The 16,560-nt window shown below is 40.4% G+C and overlaps 2 protein-coding genes across 3 annotated transcripts; both read left to right on the forward strand.

Moving 5' to 3' along the window:
• The first annotated feature begins 627 nt into the window (after positions 1–627).
• Positions 628–6,873, forward strand: LOC131779512 (S-methylmethionine--homocysteine S-methyltransferase BHMT2-like). Its single transcript, XM_066160429.1, has 11 exons — positions 628–684; positions 1,452–1,609; positions 2,496–2,520; positions 2,845–2,983; positions 3,734–3,825; positions 4,101–4,295; positions 4,389–4,536; positions 5,088–5,270; positions 5,513–5,643; positions 5,872–5,969; positions 6,503–6,873. The coding sequence occupies exons 2-11, from the start codon at positions 1,491–1,493 to the stop codon at positions 6,588–6,590; spliced, it is 1,218 nt and encodes a 405-aa protein (XP_066016526.1). The 5' UTR covers positions 628–684; positions 1,452–1,490; the 3' UTR covers positions 6,591–6,873.
• Positions 6,874–8,772: 1,899 nt separating this feature from the next.
• LOC131779488 (betaine--homocysteine S-methyltransferase 1-like) lies at positions 8,773–15,831 on the forward strand. 2 transcript variants are annotated; one of them, XM_066159890.1, is made up of 9 exons: positions 8,773–8,921; positions 9,746–9,881; positions 10,177–10,280; positions 11,260–11,454; positions 12,068–12,215; positions 13,582–13,761; positions 14,341–14,471; positions 15,113–15,210; positions 15,692–15,831. In XM_066159890.1, exons 1-9 carry the CDS (start codon positions 8,904–8,906, stop codon positions 15,786–15,788), a joined length of 1,107 nt encoding a protein of 368 aa, XP_066015987.1. In that variant the 5' UTR covers positions 8,773–8,903; the 3' UTR covers positions 15,789–15,831. The 2 variants fall into 2 exon arrangements, with proteins under 2 accessions (XP_066015987.1, XP_066015988.1); XM_066159891.1 differs by having other exon boundaries at positions 8,793–8,921; positions 9,759–9,881.
• The last annotated feature ends 729 nt before the right edge of the window (positions 15,832–16,560 follow it).

Raw genomic sequence — 16,560 nt, forward strand, 5'->3', positions numbered from 1 at the left:
AAGTGAGCGCTTGTCAAATGCCCCACTATGTCCCGGCCCGGGGGGGGGGGGGTGGGGTGGGGTGCGGGGGTTTACATTGACTGGTGCATAACTATAATTAGCGGGAGAGTTGAAAAGACTGACCCCCGCTCCGCGGACTACCCCACGGACTACTCCGCGGACTACACCCACAGACTACCCTATATAATCAACCAAATTTACTTCTACGGGGGAAGAGATATAAGCCTACTTGTTCAACCTGCACGGTCAAAACAGCCGCCATTTTCTTTTCACCGTCTTCCTCGACCCAGTCTTTTTTTTTTCATATTCGCCCCATTCTTCATCGGCCATCAGTCTAAACACTGTTTCCACAATGGACGATCAGTAAGTGCTGTGGAATATTGATCTTTTTAATCTGCTTCAAGTGTTTGCCATCGACATTAACATTTGCTAAAAAAGTAGCTCTTTTGAACCTTCCTTACATCTAGAGAAATCGAGATCATAGAAATTGACGCCCCGCAAGATGAAAGGACTACAAACAGGTGAACTAAATTTACTTTATGATATTCTTGCTTAGGGATCATTCATTCATTCAAGAATATCATAAAGTAAATTTAGTTTACCTGAGCTACTTTTTAAAAAGACTGGGTCGAGGAAGTCGGTGAAAAGAAAATGGCGGCTGTTTTGATCGTGCAGGTTGAGCAGGTAGGCTTGAGTCTCTTCCCCCATCAGGGTCCGACATTGCGACTGACTGGTCGCCAATGCGACCAAAAATTGAGCGTTGGTGACCAGAAATTTAGAACTGGTCGCCAGCAGGCGACTAACCTTTTTTCCCCTCGGCATTTGAAATTCCAAGGTAAATGGGCTTTTTTAAAAGAAAACATAAAGCTGCCGTGGACAATTGCCGCGCAGTGTGAAAGGGCGATTTCAGCCCAAAACCGAATCAAGAGCAGCGTACGAGTTAACCTCGCCGTGTCCACGTTGGAAGATTTGATTCGCATTTCAGCAGAGGGGCCTCCAGCAGCCGAATTTGACCCCACACCTAGCGTCAATAAATGGTTGGCAAGGAACAGGGATGCAGGCGAAAGGCTGAGGAGGCCACATTTCCAGAGGTCTTCACTGAAGTGAAGCAGATCCGTGGAACTCTGTATCCCAACGGGGATACCAATTGACTGTAACATGCCGCTTTTACATTAGCCAGTTAACTAAGTAATCAAACCCTTCCATTTGGCGACCAAAATTTTTAGGTTAATCGCCAGTTGGCTCCCTTAGAAAAAAGTTTAATTCGAACCCTGCCCATAATAGTAAATTTGGTTAATTATTTAGGGTAGTCCGTGGGGGTAGTCCGCAGGGTAGTCAGCGGAGTAGCCCGTGGGGTATTCTCTCCCATAATTAGCTGTCATCGAATATTCAATATGCTAATTTGTAACCAGGACTCTACTATTTACGACTGTCTTCTGCTTTAATACGAGTTTGAAGTTTAGGTCAATATCTTCGAAGCTTTTCAAAGCATGATCGGAGGATGGCGTCCACTTGTTCCGTTCCTATGGCAAGGCACCAAGATGTACGCCGGCAGAAATTTGTCCGCTATGACTCGTGTTAGTAGCAATTTATTGAACCACAACCGGAGGTATCAGATTATTTTAAGCCACAACAATGAATGTTGTCATTTATACAAGATGAATTCCACTTGTTGATTTGAATTCCTCCTATTTACTTGCGTATATCATGTGAGGCCTGGCGTTGAAAATTTTACAGTGAAACAGCATTTCTCAAGTTATTCTGATGCAAATTGTACAATAGCTTCCAACGTTGTCTTAATAATCGAGCTCAACACGACATATCTTATGTTAGACTTGGATTTCAGTAAGAGTTAAATTAAAGAGAGGGCTCTGAGTGGCGAGGTTGGAGAAATCTGCTTTGAAGAGCTTAGTTCGTCATCAAAGGGTTGAAAATTCGAAGTCATTCCTTTGTTCCGACAGCCTTGTCTTAGTCTGCGGCTAGTGACCTTTTAATCAGTAATCACGTTTCGTGCAAGAAAACTGTCTCTGGACCTTAAGTCCTCTTTAAAAGCATCGGTAGAGTGAAACTACATGTGGGTAAATTAACACATTTAGTAACATGTTATCCGAAATTCAGTCGTGTGGATATATTATTAGGACATACATTATTATTTTCGAACTTTTAGGAAAAGAAGTCAAGCGTTACGAAAGTTATTTTAAGATACGTTAGTAAATTACCGCCTGATTATTATTCAAAATATTTCAAATCTTGTTCTGAGTTAGCAGAATAGAAATTCGTTCCCACTTTATAGTATTTAAAAAAAGCTTCGTTAGTTGGGGCACTCGGTAATCTTTCCGTTGTTTCCTCCAAGCTGGGAATCAACAAAATTAAATTAAGTTCTTCTTGTATCACATAACGCTGCTAAATTTTGCGTGACAGCGAATTGAGTTCTTCAGCTAGAAATGTCAACATCCGGTCAAAACATAACAATTTCTACTTCATTTTGTCAACAGTGCCTCATATACAACAGACACCAAGGTAAGCTAATTTACTTGTGTTAGACAGATTGTTTGTGCACCAGCTTGCAGTGCAGGCGTCTTATTAGCACTCTTCTGACTTACACCACGAAACAATAGACCATTGGAGAAGTAATGTGGGAGGGGTAGATGGGGGAAGCCCGTCTTTTTCACGTAAGTGGAGGCAAGCGCGAGGCGAGCCAGTGGTTTGGAATATGCTGTTAATGTGTAGCGCGAAAAAAAAACGTTTCTCTTCGCATCGCTTCGCTAGCTGTCTCCTTTTTCATCTGTTCGACGTATAGGAATAAGAACCCAATTTGGATTTATTTCCTGCGATCTTTCGTAGAAAGGTACCATTCTGGACCGATTGAATGCAGGCGATGTAATTGTCGGCGATGGGGGCATGACCTTTTGCTTAGAGAAGCGGGGATATGTCAAAGCAGGACCGTGGACCCCAGAATGCACTGTGGAAAGTCCGGAAGCTGGTAAGTACCCCGACAGCGATCCGGGAAAAGGACATAACCACCATCATTACTTAGGTTAGGCGGCTCCCTACCCCTCTCCCGAGAGTAATTTTGGTTTTGTCGTCTTTTTCACTAAGCTAAGGAGGGGTAGGGGAAAATCGAAGAACGTAGCAGGTTAAAATTTTGACTCGGATTATACAGGGAAAATACATGGTTCGGTGACTTATGAATTTTTTTTTGCATAGATGGAGATACTGTAACAAAATATCAATGGTTGGAGTGCAGAAAGACATTGACGTATCTATGTTTTTTTGTGCGCCAAAGCAGGAAGATTAAGTATCTTCACTTCGCAACTTAACTGTGGCGAGAAAGCGGGAATCACAGTCTAGATGGAAAAGTACCCGGCATTCTATTGGGGCTTTAGTCATCTTATGTCACGGCGATCAGCCAGTTTTTTCCTGTAGAGATTTTCTAAAGACTCGCATTTTTCAATTGTCTCGACCTACCTATTTGAGATGGTTAACCCTATAACTCCCATGAGTGACCAAGACAGAATTTCTCCTTTAAATATCAATACAATATCAATCAGTTAAGTGATAAGAATAAAGAAAAATATAAATTAGGGGATAATTAGTTGATCCTAAATTCTCTGAACTAACACTATAAGAATTGTATGGTTGACAGTAAGGAGAATTACAAATTTGATCTGGGAGTTAAAGGGTTAACATTTCTTGATCTTCTTTATTTCACGGACCTATTTTGTTATTTTAGTTCGTCAGGTGCATCGCGAATTTCTTCGCGCTGGCGCTGATGTCATTCAAGCTTTTACATTTTCTATGGATGATGAAGTTATTGATGAGAAGGTATCTTTGACCCCCATTTTAATTTTATTTAATAAATTCATGAACACACCTGGTTTTCCTCGAAAATCCACCTGTCTAGAAAAAATTTCTTGTTATGATCTCAGATCAATGTCAGTATCTGAGAAACGGCGTACCTGCCCCTCCCCTAACTCAACATTAGTCAACTGATAACATGTTAGGTTTAATGTTGAGTCAGGGAGGGGTAGGTGTGAAGTTTCTCAGACGCTGACATTGATCCATAAATTCAATTCCTTCGTGCCACCTTCCTTCAACAGAACGACGAAATCAATCAATCTGCTTGTGACCTGGCAAAGGGCGTGGCACAAGAAGGAGGGGTGTTTGCAGCAGGGTCCATCTGTCAAACAGCAAAGCTTTACGTAAATGGTGCCGGTAAAGAAAAAATACAGAAAAGATTCGAGGAACAGATCCAAATATTTCTAGAGAATGACATGGATCTTCTGATCGCCGAGGTAGGCATTCTTTTAACATCGATGTTGTCTCGTGTGTGTTTGTGAGCTCTGACATGGTCACATTGTTGCATTTATTTATTACTTTCTTCTAAGTTCTTTGAGTATGGCGAAGAAGCTGAATGGGTCGTAGAAGTGATGAAAACCACAGGTAAACCAACTGCCATTACGATGTGCATCGGACCACAGGGAGACTTTGCCAATGTGTCACCAGGAGAGTGCGCAGTGAGACTGGCAAGAGCAGGTAACATGAGACATTTTACTGTGGCCAAGGGGTTATAATCACTTTCTCTGGTGTATATTACCGCCAGAATGTAGTCGAACTGTTTTAGGTTATTGCTGCAATGAGATTAATTGACAGATAGTCAAGGAGCTGGACTCGGCCCTCGGTGGTTCCGATCCCATGGGCCCGTGCGAACCGTCAACGTAACTCAGGGTTGAAATATAAGAAGAAAACCGATAGTGAAATTCTAGGGTAGGGAGGGGGAGTAGTTTGCAATGAATTAGCATCCCATTTACGGGACGATTAGGTTTGGGACGGGGTGACAAAAGTAAGATCTTATTTCGTTTAGAGTATATTCCTTCTTTCAGAAATGCCCAATTTTTCCCTCTCTTTAAATCTTCTATTCCTTTCCTATTAATTGTCGATATAAATTGACATCTTCAAGGGCTAGTGCGTTTTCTAGCCGAAACAATATCAGTTACTGTGGTTTAATCTTCTCATGTTGGCGTGATGAATGCATGCCTGTATAAAGGTGGATTGAAATACATTTCTCTCTCTTTCCTCGATGTCAGGTGCTGATATCGTTGGAGTAAATTGTAAATTCGATCCCACTACTTCCATAAAAACTCTCATTCTAATGAAAGAAGCTCTGGATAAAGAAGGACTCAGTCCTCATCTGATTATCCAGCCTGTTGGTTACCACACTCCAGACGCCGGAAGAGCTGGATTTGCTAGTTTACCCGAGCTACCATTTGGTAAGAAATTAATCTTAAAATCTTGGCTGTGTGTATACCTTATACTAAGGCACGTTATCATTGGTTATTTGATTTAGACCGCTTGTTCTGATTTGCTGGTTCGCTTCTTATTGCGAATTCTGATTGGTCGGTTCTTTTCAACTTTGAGGGATAGATAGATTGAGAAAACATTATTACTTTTCAGAAGAGAGATATCTAACTCGCTGAAAGCAACTTTTTCCTTTGACTTCTCTTTAATTTAGCTCTGGAGCCTCGTACACTTACCAGATGGGACGCACATAAATACGCCCGGCAAGCCTATGACATGGGAGTGAGGTTCATCGGCGGCTGCTGTGGATTCGAACCATATCACATCCGGGCTATCGCAGAGGAAGTACGGGAATTTTTTAATGATATTTTTCGTAATAGCAAAAGACATCAGAAAATGTTATTGAAAGCCATGTCCACAATCTTGCCTCGGCTTGCTCGTGCCAGTTGTAAGGGTTACATAACTTACGGAGATGTGATTTAAGAATCGAGGGTAGACCTGTCCAAGCTTATCCCTTGAAGAAAATTGTTGTCAAATTTTTTGAATTTTTTTCTTTTATTTATTCATTTTCAGCTCTCTCCAGAACGCGGTTTTCTTCCTGTTGCAAGTGAAAAACACGAACTGTGGGGGGGAGGGTATAAAAATCACCCGAAAGAATGGATGGGACGAAGGTAAAACTCCTCACGCATATTTTCGTAATAACTACCGCTGACTATAGTCAAGTTTATTATTTTTGTTATTTGCGCTGTTTATTTCGGTAAGGTCCCGTAAAAGATGGGAGAGATGACATAAGAAAGATTTCGGAGACGTGGCGACCCAGGGTTACGCTGGAGTCCTGGTCGAGAGGTCCTGCTTCTAGCTTTAAAAAAAGGGGGGGTGTGTTATGTTCTTGAGCCTATCACTTTGTCGTCGCTGTGGCTTTCGATGCCCTGGGGTTTATAATGGTAATAGGAGCAAGTGGTAGTGATTCGTTCGCGGTTGTCCGATTTTGTTAATCACTTGTATGATTAGATACGATTACATACCGAATTCCTGTTGCCAATTCATCAAAACTTTGGTAATTGGTAATAACCAATGACGCCCGAGAATTTTGTTAACGTTTTGATTAAAATGGGCATCAGTGTGATGTCAAGCGTACTTTAAGTACTTCTCTGCTACCTAGGGACAACTACTTGATGCTAACAACGTACACTTTTGTACCCAGGGCTAACCGCGCTTATTGGGAAAATCTGGAACCTGCTAGTGGTCGTCCTTACTCTCCCGCGGTCTCAAAATTTGACGGACCTGCTTGATGAAGTCACAGTTGAACATAAATTTCACTTGCTAGAAGAAATTTTAGTTTAGCAACTTGTATTCGTATTCGCATAGAAAAATCGAACAAAAAGGAAATTTTAAGATATTATTTCTGACCATTCGCTATCTTGTAACTATACTGAAAGTTAACATAGACAAATGAAGCCTCTTGCTTACGGGGTACCAATTGTGCCAGAATTATCAATCGCTTGTTGTAAAACTCAGTCGTTAGAGCTAGCAACAAATCGTGATTGTAAATAAATTTTAGTTTCCATTCTTAAATGATCAATCGTTAGTGCTAAACCTCAATCGCTTGTGTTGTTGCACCAAACGCCATTGTAAGACTCCAATTAAAAGCGCTAATTATAAATCGCTGTTGTTCTGAGGCATATCGATAGCACTAAATATCGATCATAGGTTTTAGTGTCAAACGATATTGTAAAAACTTTATGGCTTGTGTTATTTTTGACTCTTTAACTCCTAAGAGTGACTAGGAACTAATTTCTCCTCACCATATCACCCCAGAATTAAACATCAAGGTCACGAGAATTAAGAAAGTGATCATCAACTGAAGAAGCTCTTGATTGTTAGACAAATTCTCCTTGTCAGTACCTTAGGAAATGTTTAGAGAACACTATGGAGAATATGCATACTGATGTTAGAGTGTAAAGAGTTAAAATACAGCCATCATAACGATGTCAATCGACGTTGCCACCCATCGTTTGTGAAAGAAATCGCTACCGCAAAACATCATCTTCCTTTTAACCCTTTAACTCCCATGAATGACCAAGACAGAATTTCTCCTTACAATATCAATATAATATCAAGGAGACAAGTTATGAAAATAAAGAAAAATATCAATTAGGGGATTATAAGTTGATACAATATCAAATTCTCCAAACTAACATCCCAAGAATTGTATGACAGACAGTAAGGAGAATTAATAATGAAATCTTGGGAGTTAAAAGGTTAATTTATTCACGCGCAGATGTCTTGAACATTGTTGATCCTGGCTGTATGCAGGACGCGAGTCACATATGAACCATGTAATGGTCTGACTCATAATAGAATTCCTTAAAGGATAGATATCCCTCTCATCCCACCTTTCTTGAAACTCCAGAAACTAAATGTAGTCCCAAAGCTAGTCTCTTACCCGGACCCTCCACGGCTAGGCGGTCGTTATTTCAGTCACAGTTACACGGTGGGATCTGGGTACGAGATCATCCCAAAACCTTAAGAGGTACCAAACGCTGTGATTGCACCTTTGTTCCCTCGCCGAACCAATTCTTTCTAAATTAAAATTTGTTGTGAGGCGACCAGCTAGTTGCAGCCTGGAAGGTAGAATGGTTCCTAGGGCTCTTCTCCCCGGGAATGAGAGTTATACATAACATCCGTAGGAGAGGGGAGACTAAACTCTCCCTGACTGTTAACGCATATTTTGAAGTGAACATAATAGGAACCCAAGAATCCTTTCATAAGCTGGCCCTATTAAGGTTACGAAAGCTAGATCTTTCGACGGAACAGTACTAGCGCATGGGACATGAGGTGGACTGGCGATGAACTCGGATGAAAATTGCCCCCTGTTGCCCTGTAAGGAGGTAAAAAGCGAAATACGAGTTGTAATAGACCAGTTTCTGTTATAAGAAAAACCAGAATTAAAGTAATCATTCTAGCATACAAGTTATCGAAGAAGAAACGCTTTTTCAACTATGCAATGTGATACCGAGCTTTCTCATAGGTGAAAAGGAACGGAGGGGGGGTAGGGCTGCATCACAGAGTCACTTAGAGTAAATTCCTTGAAATACACAAAATGTACTGTTAATTGTTCGAGAAGAAGTTCGTTTACTGATACAAAAAAGATAATCACTTAAATAAAATGCATAAGTCAAAAGAAAAAAAATAAAACTTTTCATTCGTTTTTCATTCGAAGCGCTAGTTCCCTCCCTTTCCATTTTATAAACAATTTGTCATCTTTTTTTTTTCTTTCTTAATGTATTGTAAATCGTTTTTTTCTACGATTATAAATTCTTTGTACTCAGATTCTTAAAAAACTGGCCCGCCTAGACTAGCATTGGCTGACCGAAAGCCAGGAGAAAATTGGCACTCGTCCCAAGCAAATTTGTACTGATGATGTAGAAAGTTTCATCCAATTACACTCGTCACGCAACGGACCAATGACTAAGCAACACAGAAGATACCGCACTCTCTCGCTCTAGGTGTTGTCCATGAATTCACCTCTCGACTTTTCAAGACGTTCTTAGAAGAAAGAAGGCTTGATCAGTTCTTTTTAATCAAAGTTTTGGAAGCAAAGTATGTCAAGTACTGGAAAGGTGAGTGTCATATTGTAGCTATGCAAATGTTTTTCTAATGCAACCGTTCGCAGTGTCAAATACACTGCAACCAGGCACGGCGCAGCAGTCAGAAATTTTTACAGAATTTCCACTGAAATGTTCTTTCAAGCCTCTTAAGAGTATCAGATGATTGTTTAAAAATGTCAAGCGATTCCAAAAATCAATCTAGTTTTCAGTGCATACCGTAAAAACCGCTAGGTCGTCGACCTGACCGAGCGATCGATCATAAGACACAAGCTCGAAAAATTTGTCAACTAAAAACCATCCAAATTTTTGGAATCGCTGGGCATTTCTAGCTAAATATCGAGCACTCTTATGAGATTTGCTTGAGATTTTCACTGAAAATTCGGTGAATATTTCTGACTGTCGGGCACGGTCTCAAATACACCAAATGCTAATCACTTTTCACACCACTTTCGTTAGGTATTTGCATTTACAAATCGTCACGCAAAGTTCTTCCGTTGCGTGACACTTGAGAAACCTTTTCTCTTAAACTTTCTTTTCAAGGAACAGTTTTTTTTTCCTGGGTTACATGCCCATATGATGCTTTTATTTCATCAAATAACCACTAAAATCGAAGTTAGGCAGAAAATTTCAAAATTTTCCATACCATACAGCTGTAACTTCTTTTAACTTTATCATTATGAAATTTTACAGTTAATCAAACAGTTCGTTAACATATGATGACTCACCAAGTGAAGCCTAACTTCTAGAGGTTAAATTCAAGGGTTGACCTAGTTAAGAAAAAATGCCTTGGATATCTTTGTTGCTGATTTTCATTGTGATTTCTTATTCTGTCTGAGACTGGTATTATAGAGCGCCTTAACGCCGGTGAGGTTTTAGTAGGAGATGGAGGGATGACATATGCCTTGGAAAAACGTGGATATGTAAAAGCAGGACCTTGGACACCGGAATGCAACGTGGAACATCCCGACGGAGGTCAGTTTTTTTTTTTAATTTGAGGACTATTAGTGCTTCGATCGCTACTTATTATTAGTGCCTGACCTCCGGAAAACCTCGATCTTCTCGATTCGTCTCAAATCCTGCAGCGCTAAAATGATGGGGCGAAATGTGGGCCTGCTCGTAGGCGACGTTGGCTGAAAAAGTTCCTTCGCCGTCCCTTGTTTTCTTCGTTCATTTCGTTAGTCCTGCATAAAATACTTATTTTCAATCTTCGTTCTCTTCATTTTTCTTAACAATCCCTTTTCTCATCCGCGATAATTATATTTTGTAGTTCGCCAGCTTCATCGTGAGTTTCTTCGAGCAGGAGCTGACGTCATTCAAGGTTTCACATTCTCTATGGACGATGACTTGGGAGGAGACCATGCCAAATATGGGGTGAGGTGATAAAATTTTTCGCGAAAACGAGGCGGGCTGTTCTTTAAAAAGACTAATATTTTGTTAGGGTGAACGCCATCTGAGAGCCGGATGTGACGAAAACCGGTACCGAGCGTGATTGGCAGGTGATACTTGTGGAAAGCGAGCATGTGGAGGGAGTTACTGTTTTTGTGAGTGCTTGGGTTGCATGCTTGTGATGCGATAAACGAGATTTTTCCATTTTGGATATTTCTTTTCCGGGGGCATTTACAAAATGGATGGAAATGAAACCGGATATTGGTTGGCGAACTCTTTCCTTCCAATTTCCGTTTTTTGCGAAGTAAAAAAACTCCCATCTTATCAATTCTCTTAGAAAATGTATTTCCTGTTACCAAGGGGGGTGACGTATATGTTTTTTCAATTGCACAATGAGCCTCTGTAAATATGTAGATATGTTAATGTTGCACAATAGTCGAAATATTAGGATTTATTTTAGAATGAACGGTCGCAATCATAGCTTAGAAATCTGAACTAGTTTGCTTTCGTGTTTGTTTCTATGAATCTTGTAAGTTTTCTGGGCTGATTTATGGCCATTAAGCTCGTTTTTAGTTCCCCTGCTTTACCCATAAAAGAGGGCAGATTTCTGGGTTTAGCATGCGACCCTTTATTACTGCACAAAAATCTTTAAGTTTCGTTTATTTTGAGACATAAACATATTTACAGAGGCTCATTGTGCACACTTTTGGGCTGCTTGGGGTCTGTTTTAACAGTTGAGATTTTACGCAGCTCTGATAGATCACATTCCTTTGTTTATTCTTTACTGTTCATTCTAGAGTTATTTTCAAAAATTATAGACCGTCGATATCTTGGGCTTATGATTTACAGCCTTTCCTCGTGTTCTCTTAGAATCTGGTGAGGAATTACACAATGGTAAGCCAATATAAAATACGGTCCGTTTATTTAGACCATTTTTAAGATCAGTCTTCGTACTCTCTTTCAGACCCAGAGAATAAACCAAGCAGCGTGCGACCTTGCCAAGGGCGTGGCACAAGAAGGAGGGGTGTACTTTGCAGGTTGTATATGTCAGACTGCTTTCTTGTATCAGAAAGGTGCTGGAAAAGATGTCGTAATGAAGAAGTTTAGAGATGAAATCGAGATTTTCGTTCAGAATGATGCGGATATTCTCATTGGCGAGGTAAGCTTTCCAGTCTCCCCTCTCTACCTTTCGTTTCAACGCTAGTTCTAGTTATCATTTGCCCTGCCTGCTGTACTGGCTGTGCATATTTATGTGTTCGTTAATTTAACTTTTAACTTGTAATTGCATGATTATTTTATCTTTTAGCTTAATGTAACTCAGTAATACCCGCCTAGATTAGCCCATGCTGTATCTATGTAATTTGTAATATTAGAGTCTGTCTCGCATGAAACTAGCAGTCGTAAGATTTCTAACCAAGTCACATTTTTGAGGCTATAAAAGGCTAAAAATAACTAGGATATCTTTTGAAGTGCCTGGTATCTAATTTCTCCTTACCCATTACCCCTGAATCAAACATAAAGGTCAGGAGAATAAAGGAACTGATCACGTACTAAAGAATCTCTTGATTGTTAGACAAATTCTCCTTATCAGTACCTTAGGAAATGTCTAGAGAACAGTATAGAGAATATGCTTACTGATGTTATTGTATATAGGGTTAAAGAAATATCTTTAAGCTTTGCGTCTGAATTTCATGTTGAGATTCTCTCTCGTACCAGCTTTTGATTACCTTGTCATTTGGCAAATCTCTTAAGAAAGTGCCCTTCCTTTTCAGTTCTTTGCTAATGTAGAAGAAGCGGAATGGGCAGTAGAGGTGATGAAGTCCACAGGAAAACCAGTAGCCATTACCATGCAAATTGGACCAAAGGGTGACATGCAGAATGTACCGTCAGGCGAATGTGCAGTGAGGCTGGCAAGGGCTGGTATGGCGTGATATGATGTGACGTCGCTTGCAATGATACGGTGTGACATGACATGATGCGACAGGACTTGACGTGACACAGTGTGACATGACATATACTGACATTGAATATAGGGGATAAGTTTCTGAAGAAACTGTGGTGCCATGTCGGTTGGGGAGTATAACAAGATGATTTGGCTTTATCAAATGGGTTTATAATGTACATTGGCCACTGTAGAGAGTGTTCTAAAGCTAACGTCTCGAGCGTTAGCCCCTTGTCAAAGCGAAATATACTGACATTGATTGACACGTTGGACATGGCATGGCATGTCATGACACGACGCAAAGTGGTGATGTTGTGACTCACTGTAAAAATAAGTGACATGACCTGTCGGAATAGATGACATTTTTACATCGCATGACGCTGAAAAAACATAAGATGACTTGACATTCTGTGGCTTTGGCATGTCATAGCGTTCCGCGACGTACCTTGAATTTAATTAGCACAGAGCATTATAACATGAAGAAACATAACGTACTTTACCTTTACAGCAATTTTCAGTTGAGAGTCGAAAGTAATCCGTGACTGCTTTGGTTTTGCCTCATTTCGTTATATGATTGGTCCAGAAAACTCGCCGCACGTTCTCAACCAATCAGATTCGACACTAAAACCAACGCGATTTGGTCACTTTCCTTGCCATGATTGGCTCTTAATAGAACCCCACAATGGACACAGAATAAATGCTTGACATTTTATGACGTGATCCAATTTTGCTCAAAAGACGTGGTATTATCAGTTGAGATACATCAAATACTTTTGCACACAAGCGATTGGTCTAAGTGCATCACAAGACCGAATATTCCCCGGCTAAAACTGGGGGATATCCGATATATCACCCAAGTGATATTCCGTATTTTTCAAGCCTCACGTCCACTAAGATACTGAAGTCTTCCTCTAAAGTTTAATTCAAGATAAGAGAGCGTTTTATGGTTGTTACAGAAGATCGTAAATATTTCTTTGTTCATCAAAGACATACCCGAACACACTCAAAAGAGAACATACCATGCAGCAAACATTAGGCTGGTTGTATGCATAGTTTCACGCGCAATGCAAAAAATTAAAAGGACGATTAACACAAAAGCTTCTATTTTGCGCGAAAATATGCTCGTATACTTGTCCCAGGACATAATTTGTTCCTCGAAGCTCACAGTTTTCCTTTGAAAACTGTTCGCATCTTGGAACAAATAATGTCCGCGGACAAATATCCGGGCATATTTCCGCGCCAAATAGAGGCTATTGTTAGCCATTTCAAGTTTACCTCCACAACATTTCAAACAGTGAAATTTGAACTCGAAATAGTGTAGTGAAACAAGTTTTTATCTTTCAGGTGCTGACCTGGTAGGTGTTAACTGTTGCTTTGATCCTGAGAAAAGTTTACAGACCATTAGTCTGATGAAAGAGGCGTTAGATAAGGAAGGACTTAAAACCTACCTTATGGTTCAACCGTTGGGTTATCATACTCCAGATACTGAAATAGGATTTGTTGATTTACCAGAGACTCCGTTTGGTAAGTGTGATTTTTAACTCCTTAGTGAGCTACCCACACATTTGCTATGCTTCTATTTTGTTAAAATCAAATCTATATTAGTAGAGTGTAAGATATTTCAACTGTCACAGAGACTCATTATCATGCCGAGGCCAATATACGCTCGCTCTAGTTCCCGACCGAGAGGAACCCCAGCTAATCGTGTTTGTCCTTAGAGCGCATTTCAATTTGAGTGTTGTAAAACAAAAACCAAATTACTCTCAACAGCCAATCAGAGGAAAGGGAAATATCAATACGTTCCCTTAAGAACGGAAGAACGGATGGTAAAAACAAACAAACTACTTGAAGCGAGACTGACTTAAAATTTGATTCTGATTGTTTGAGAAAGTGATACAGGTTTTCTAGACCAATCAGAGTAAAGCAATCCTAGATTACCATCGGTGCTCAATAGAAAACTACTCTTAAGATTCACTGCCCAAGCAGAGTGGGTCAGTTTACCTTCCCTCAATTTATAATTTGTTTTTTGTTTTTATTGATGTAAAATCTATACTCATCTACCATCAGAGTTCCAACTTTTTACCCTTTTTTCTCCTCTTTAAGCCTTAGAGCCTCGCACATTAACTCGCTGGGATGTGCACAAGTACGCTCGGCGGGCCTACGACATGGGAGTGAGGTACATCGGTGGTTGTTGTGGTTTTCAACCATACCACATCCGGGCTATAGCAGAAGAGGTATGTTCCCATCTAACTCTCGAGACATTTTTCGAAGTGCAATCAGTGTAGAACAACAAAGAATAGACGATGTGAATCGTTACGACATGGTCTGTCTCATTTTTGAAAATGAACAAAACGTTAATACGATCTTCAAGAAAACCAGAGCGAGAAAAAAGACTCCTCAAAGAAGTGATAATCTTGGTCCTAGAGGCGAGAGCCCTGGACACGAACTTGTATCGGAAGTATTCGAACGCCTTCGGAATTCTTCGTCGGGAACGTCTTTGGAAATCTCTTTCGATATGATCGGGTTCGCTGCGAAATATCTAGGCTCACTCGTGATGAATGCCTCGCGTCAAAAGTTGGCAGGTTTTGTGTATAAATCAGAGTGGACATTTTAAGACTCGAGGCTTTGTTTAAAGGTGACTTCGACAGAGATGGCAGCTTTCTCTTCATTCATATGAGGTATACACAGGGTGAGTGGGTGCTCCGGTAATGAAATGGTCTTCGATATAAATTTGGGAAAATAATCAAACCTTGACTAACCCATTATACGGAAAAAAATAGGTTTCCAAGTAAGCAACGAGACCAGTTTCTCTAAAATGGGACGAGTTTATTTATCAACTTTATAGATAGAGAAATGAATTCCATTTCCTGTTTAGCTTGCTCCTGAACGAGGTAGATTACCCGCCGCCAGCGAAAAACACAGTCCTTGGGGAGAGGCACTCAAACATCATTCGGTAGACTCGATTCGAGCAAGGTGGGTCCGTAACGAATTGTGAATAGAATTCCTTCTCAATTCCCTAAGCGCTCGCGAGGTGACTTAAGTTCTATGGCTATCACTTTAGTGCTAAGTTAGTTATACTAAGATTTAGTTCTTGCAACGGAGTAGTATCGAAAAATATCCCAAAATGCATCGTCGTTATCCTTACTTCGCTTTGTGACTTGTCTGGAGAGTAGTGCCACCTGACCCTCTCAACCAATCAGAATCAAAACTTGAGCAACTTTGATTGGGAGATGGCGTTAGCTGTATTTCGCTTTGTGATTGGTCCGGTAAACTCGCGCCACTTTCTAAACCAATCCGACGTCCTACGAAAACCAACCGCAATCTGCCCGCCCTCGTTTTCCCGCGCTCTAGGCAGTTCACTTGTGTCAACGTTATGTTTCCATTGGCTCTTCGTGACATTCTTCTTTTTTTTCTAATTCTCCTTGACGATAATTGTGTTTCTTGTATTTTGTAGGGCTAATCGAGCGTACTGGGAAAACCTCAAGCCAGCCTCTGGTCGACCGTTTTGTCCTTCATTTAGTGGACCGAGAGGATCTGGCCAACCTCAATAAGTAAAGAATTGGTTTCGTGAACGCTGAGTCGTTTCACTGTTTTTTCTTTTTCGTCTGTCCTAGACCTTAATTCCACAGGCGATAAGACCTTTCCTTGAAGAGTAGAAAGTTAATTTCTTTCAGAAAGCTGATAATTCATGAAACAAATGAAGTTTCTTCTTTCCAACGAAAGGTCTTATCGCCTGTGGAATTGCCTGCGAAAAAAAATTTTTGATCGGTATCAAAATGGCAAAACGCGCGTTCGGTCGCGCTGTTTTTGTTCAAGGCTTCCTTAACTGTTTCATATCTTACATCCCACCCATTTGAAACACTATTCATCAATGGCAAAAAGCTGGGAGTATATTTCCTGAGTGACCCTAAGCGGCATTCGCTAAGCCCTTACTTCTCTTCACATATATCCATGACGCCCATTCAAAAACATTCTCTCCTGTTCATTTTCCTGCGTAAGTGAAATACTCCCCTCAAACATCTGAATGTTGAGCAGTTTTAATCAAACCAAGGGACTTACCCCCTACCCCAGCCTTACCACCAGCTTACTCCTCTGCCTACTCCCCTGAGGGTTTTTATGGACTCCTTTAGTAAATATTTGCAGTGTTTTGTTTTGCGGGATTTTTTTTCAGTAAGAATTTCATTTTTAAGATCAAGGACAATCTGTAATTTGCTCAAAATTAAAACGAGCTACATATAAATTTTCGTTTGTCAATGTACAAAAATTTCCCACGAAAAGTCGTACGGTGTTCCTTTTTCTATCAAAATTTTGAGATCATATGCC

Source organism: Pocillopora verrucosa, chromosome 13 (genome assembly GCF_036669915.1).
Source record: "Pocillopora verrucosa isolate sample1 chromosome 13, ASM3666991v2, whole genome shotgun sequence".
Lineage (NCBI taxonomy): Eukaryota > Metazoa > Cnidaria > Anthozoa > Scleractinia > Pocilloporidae > Pocillopora > Pocillopora verrucosa.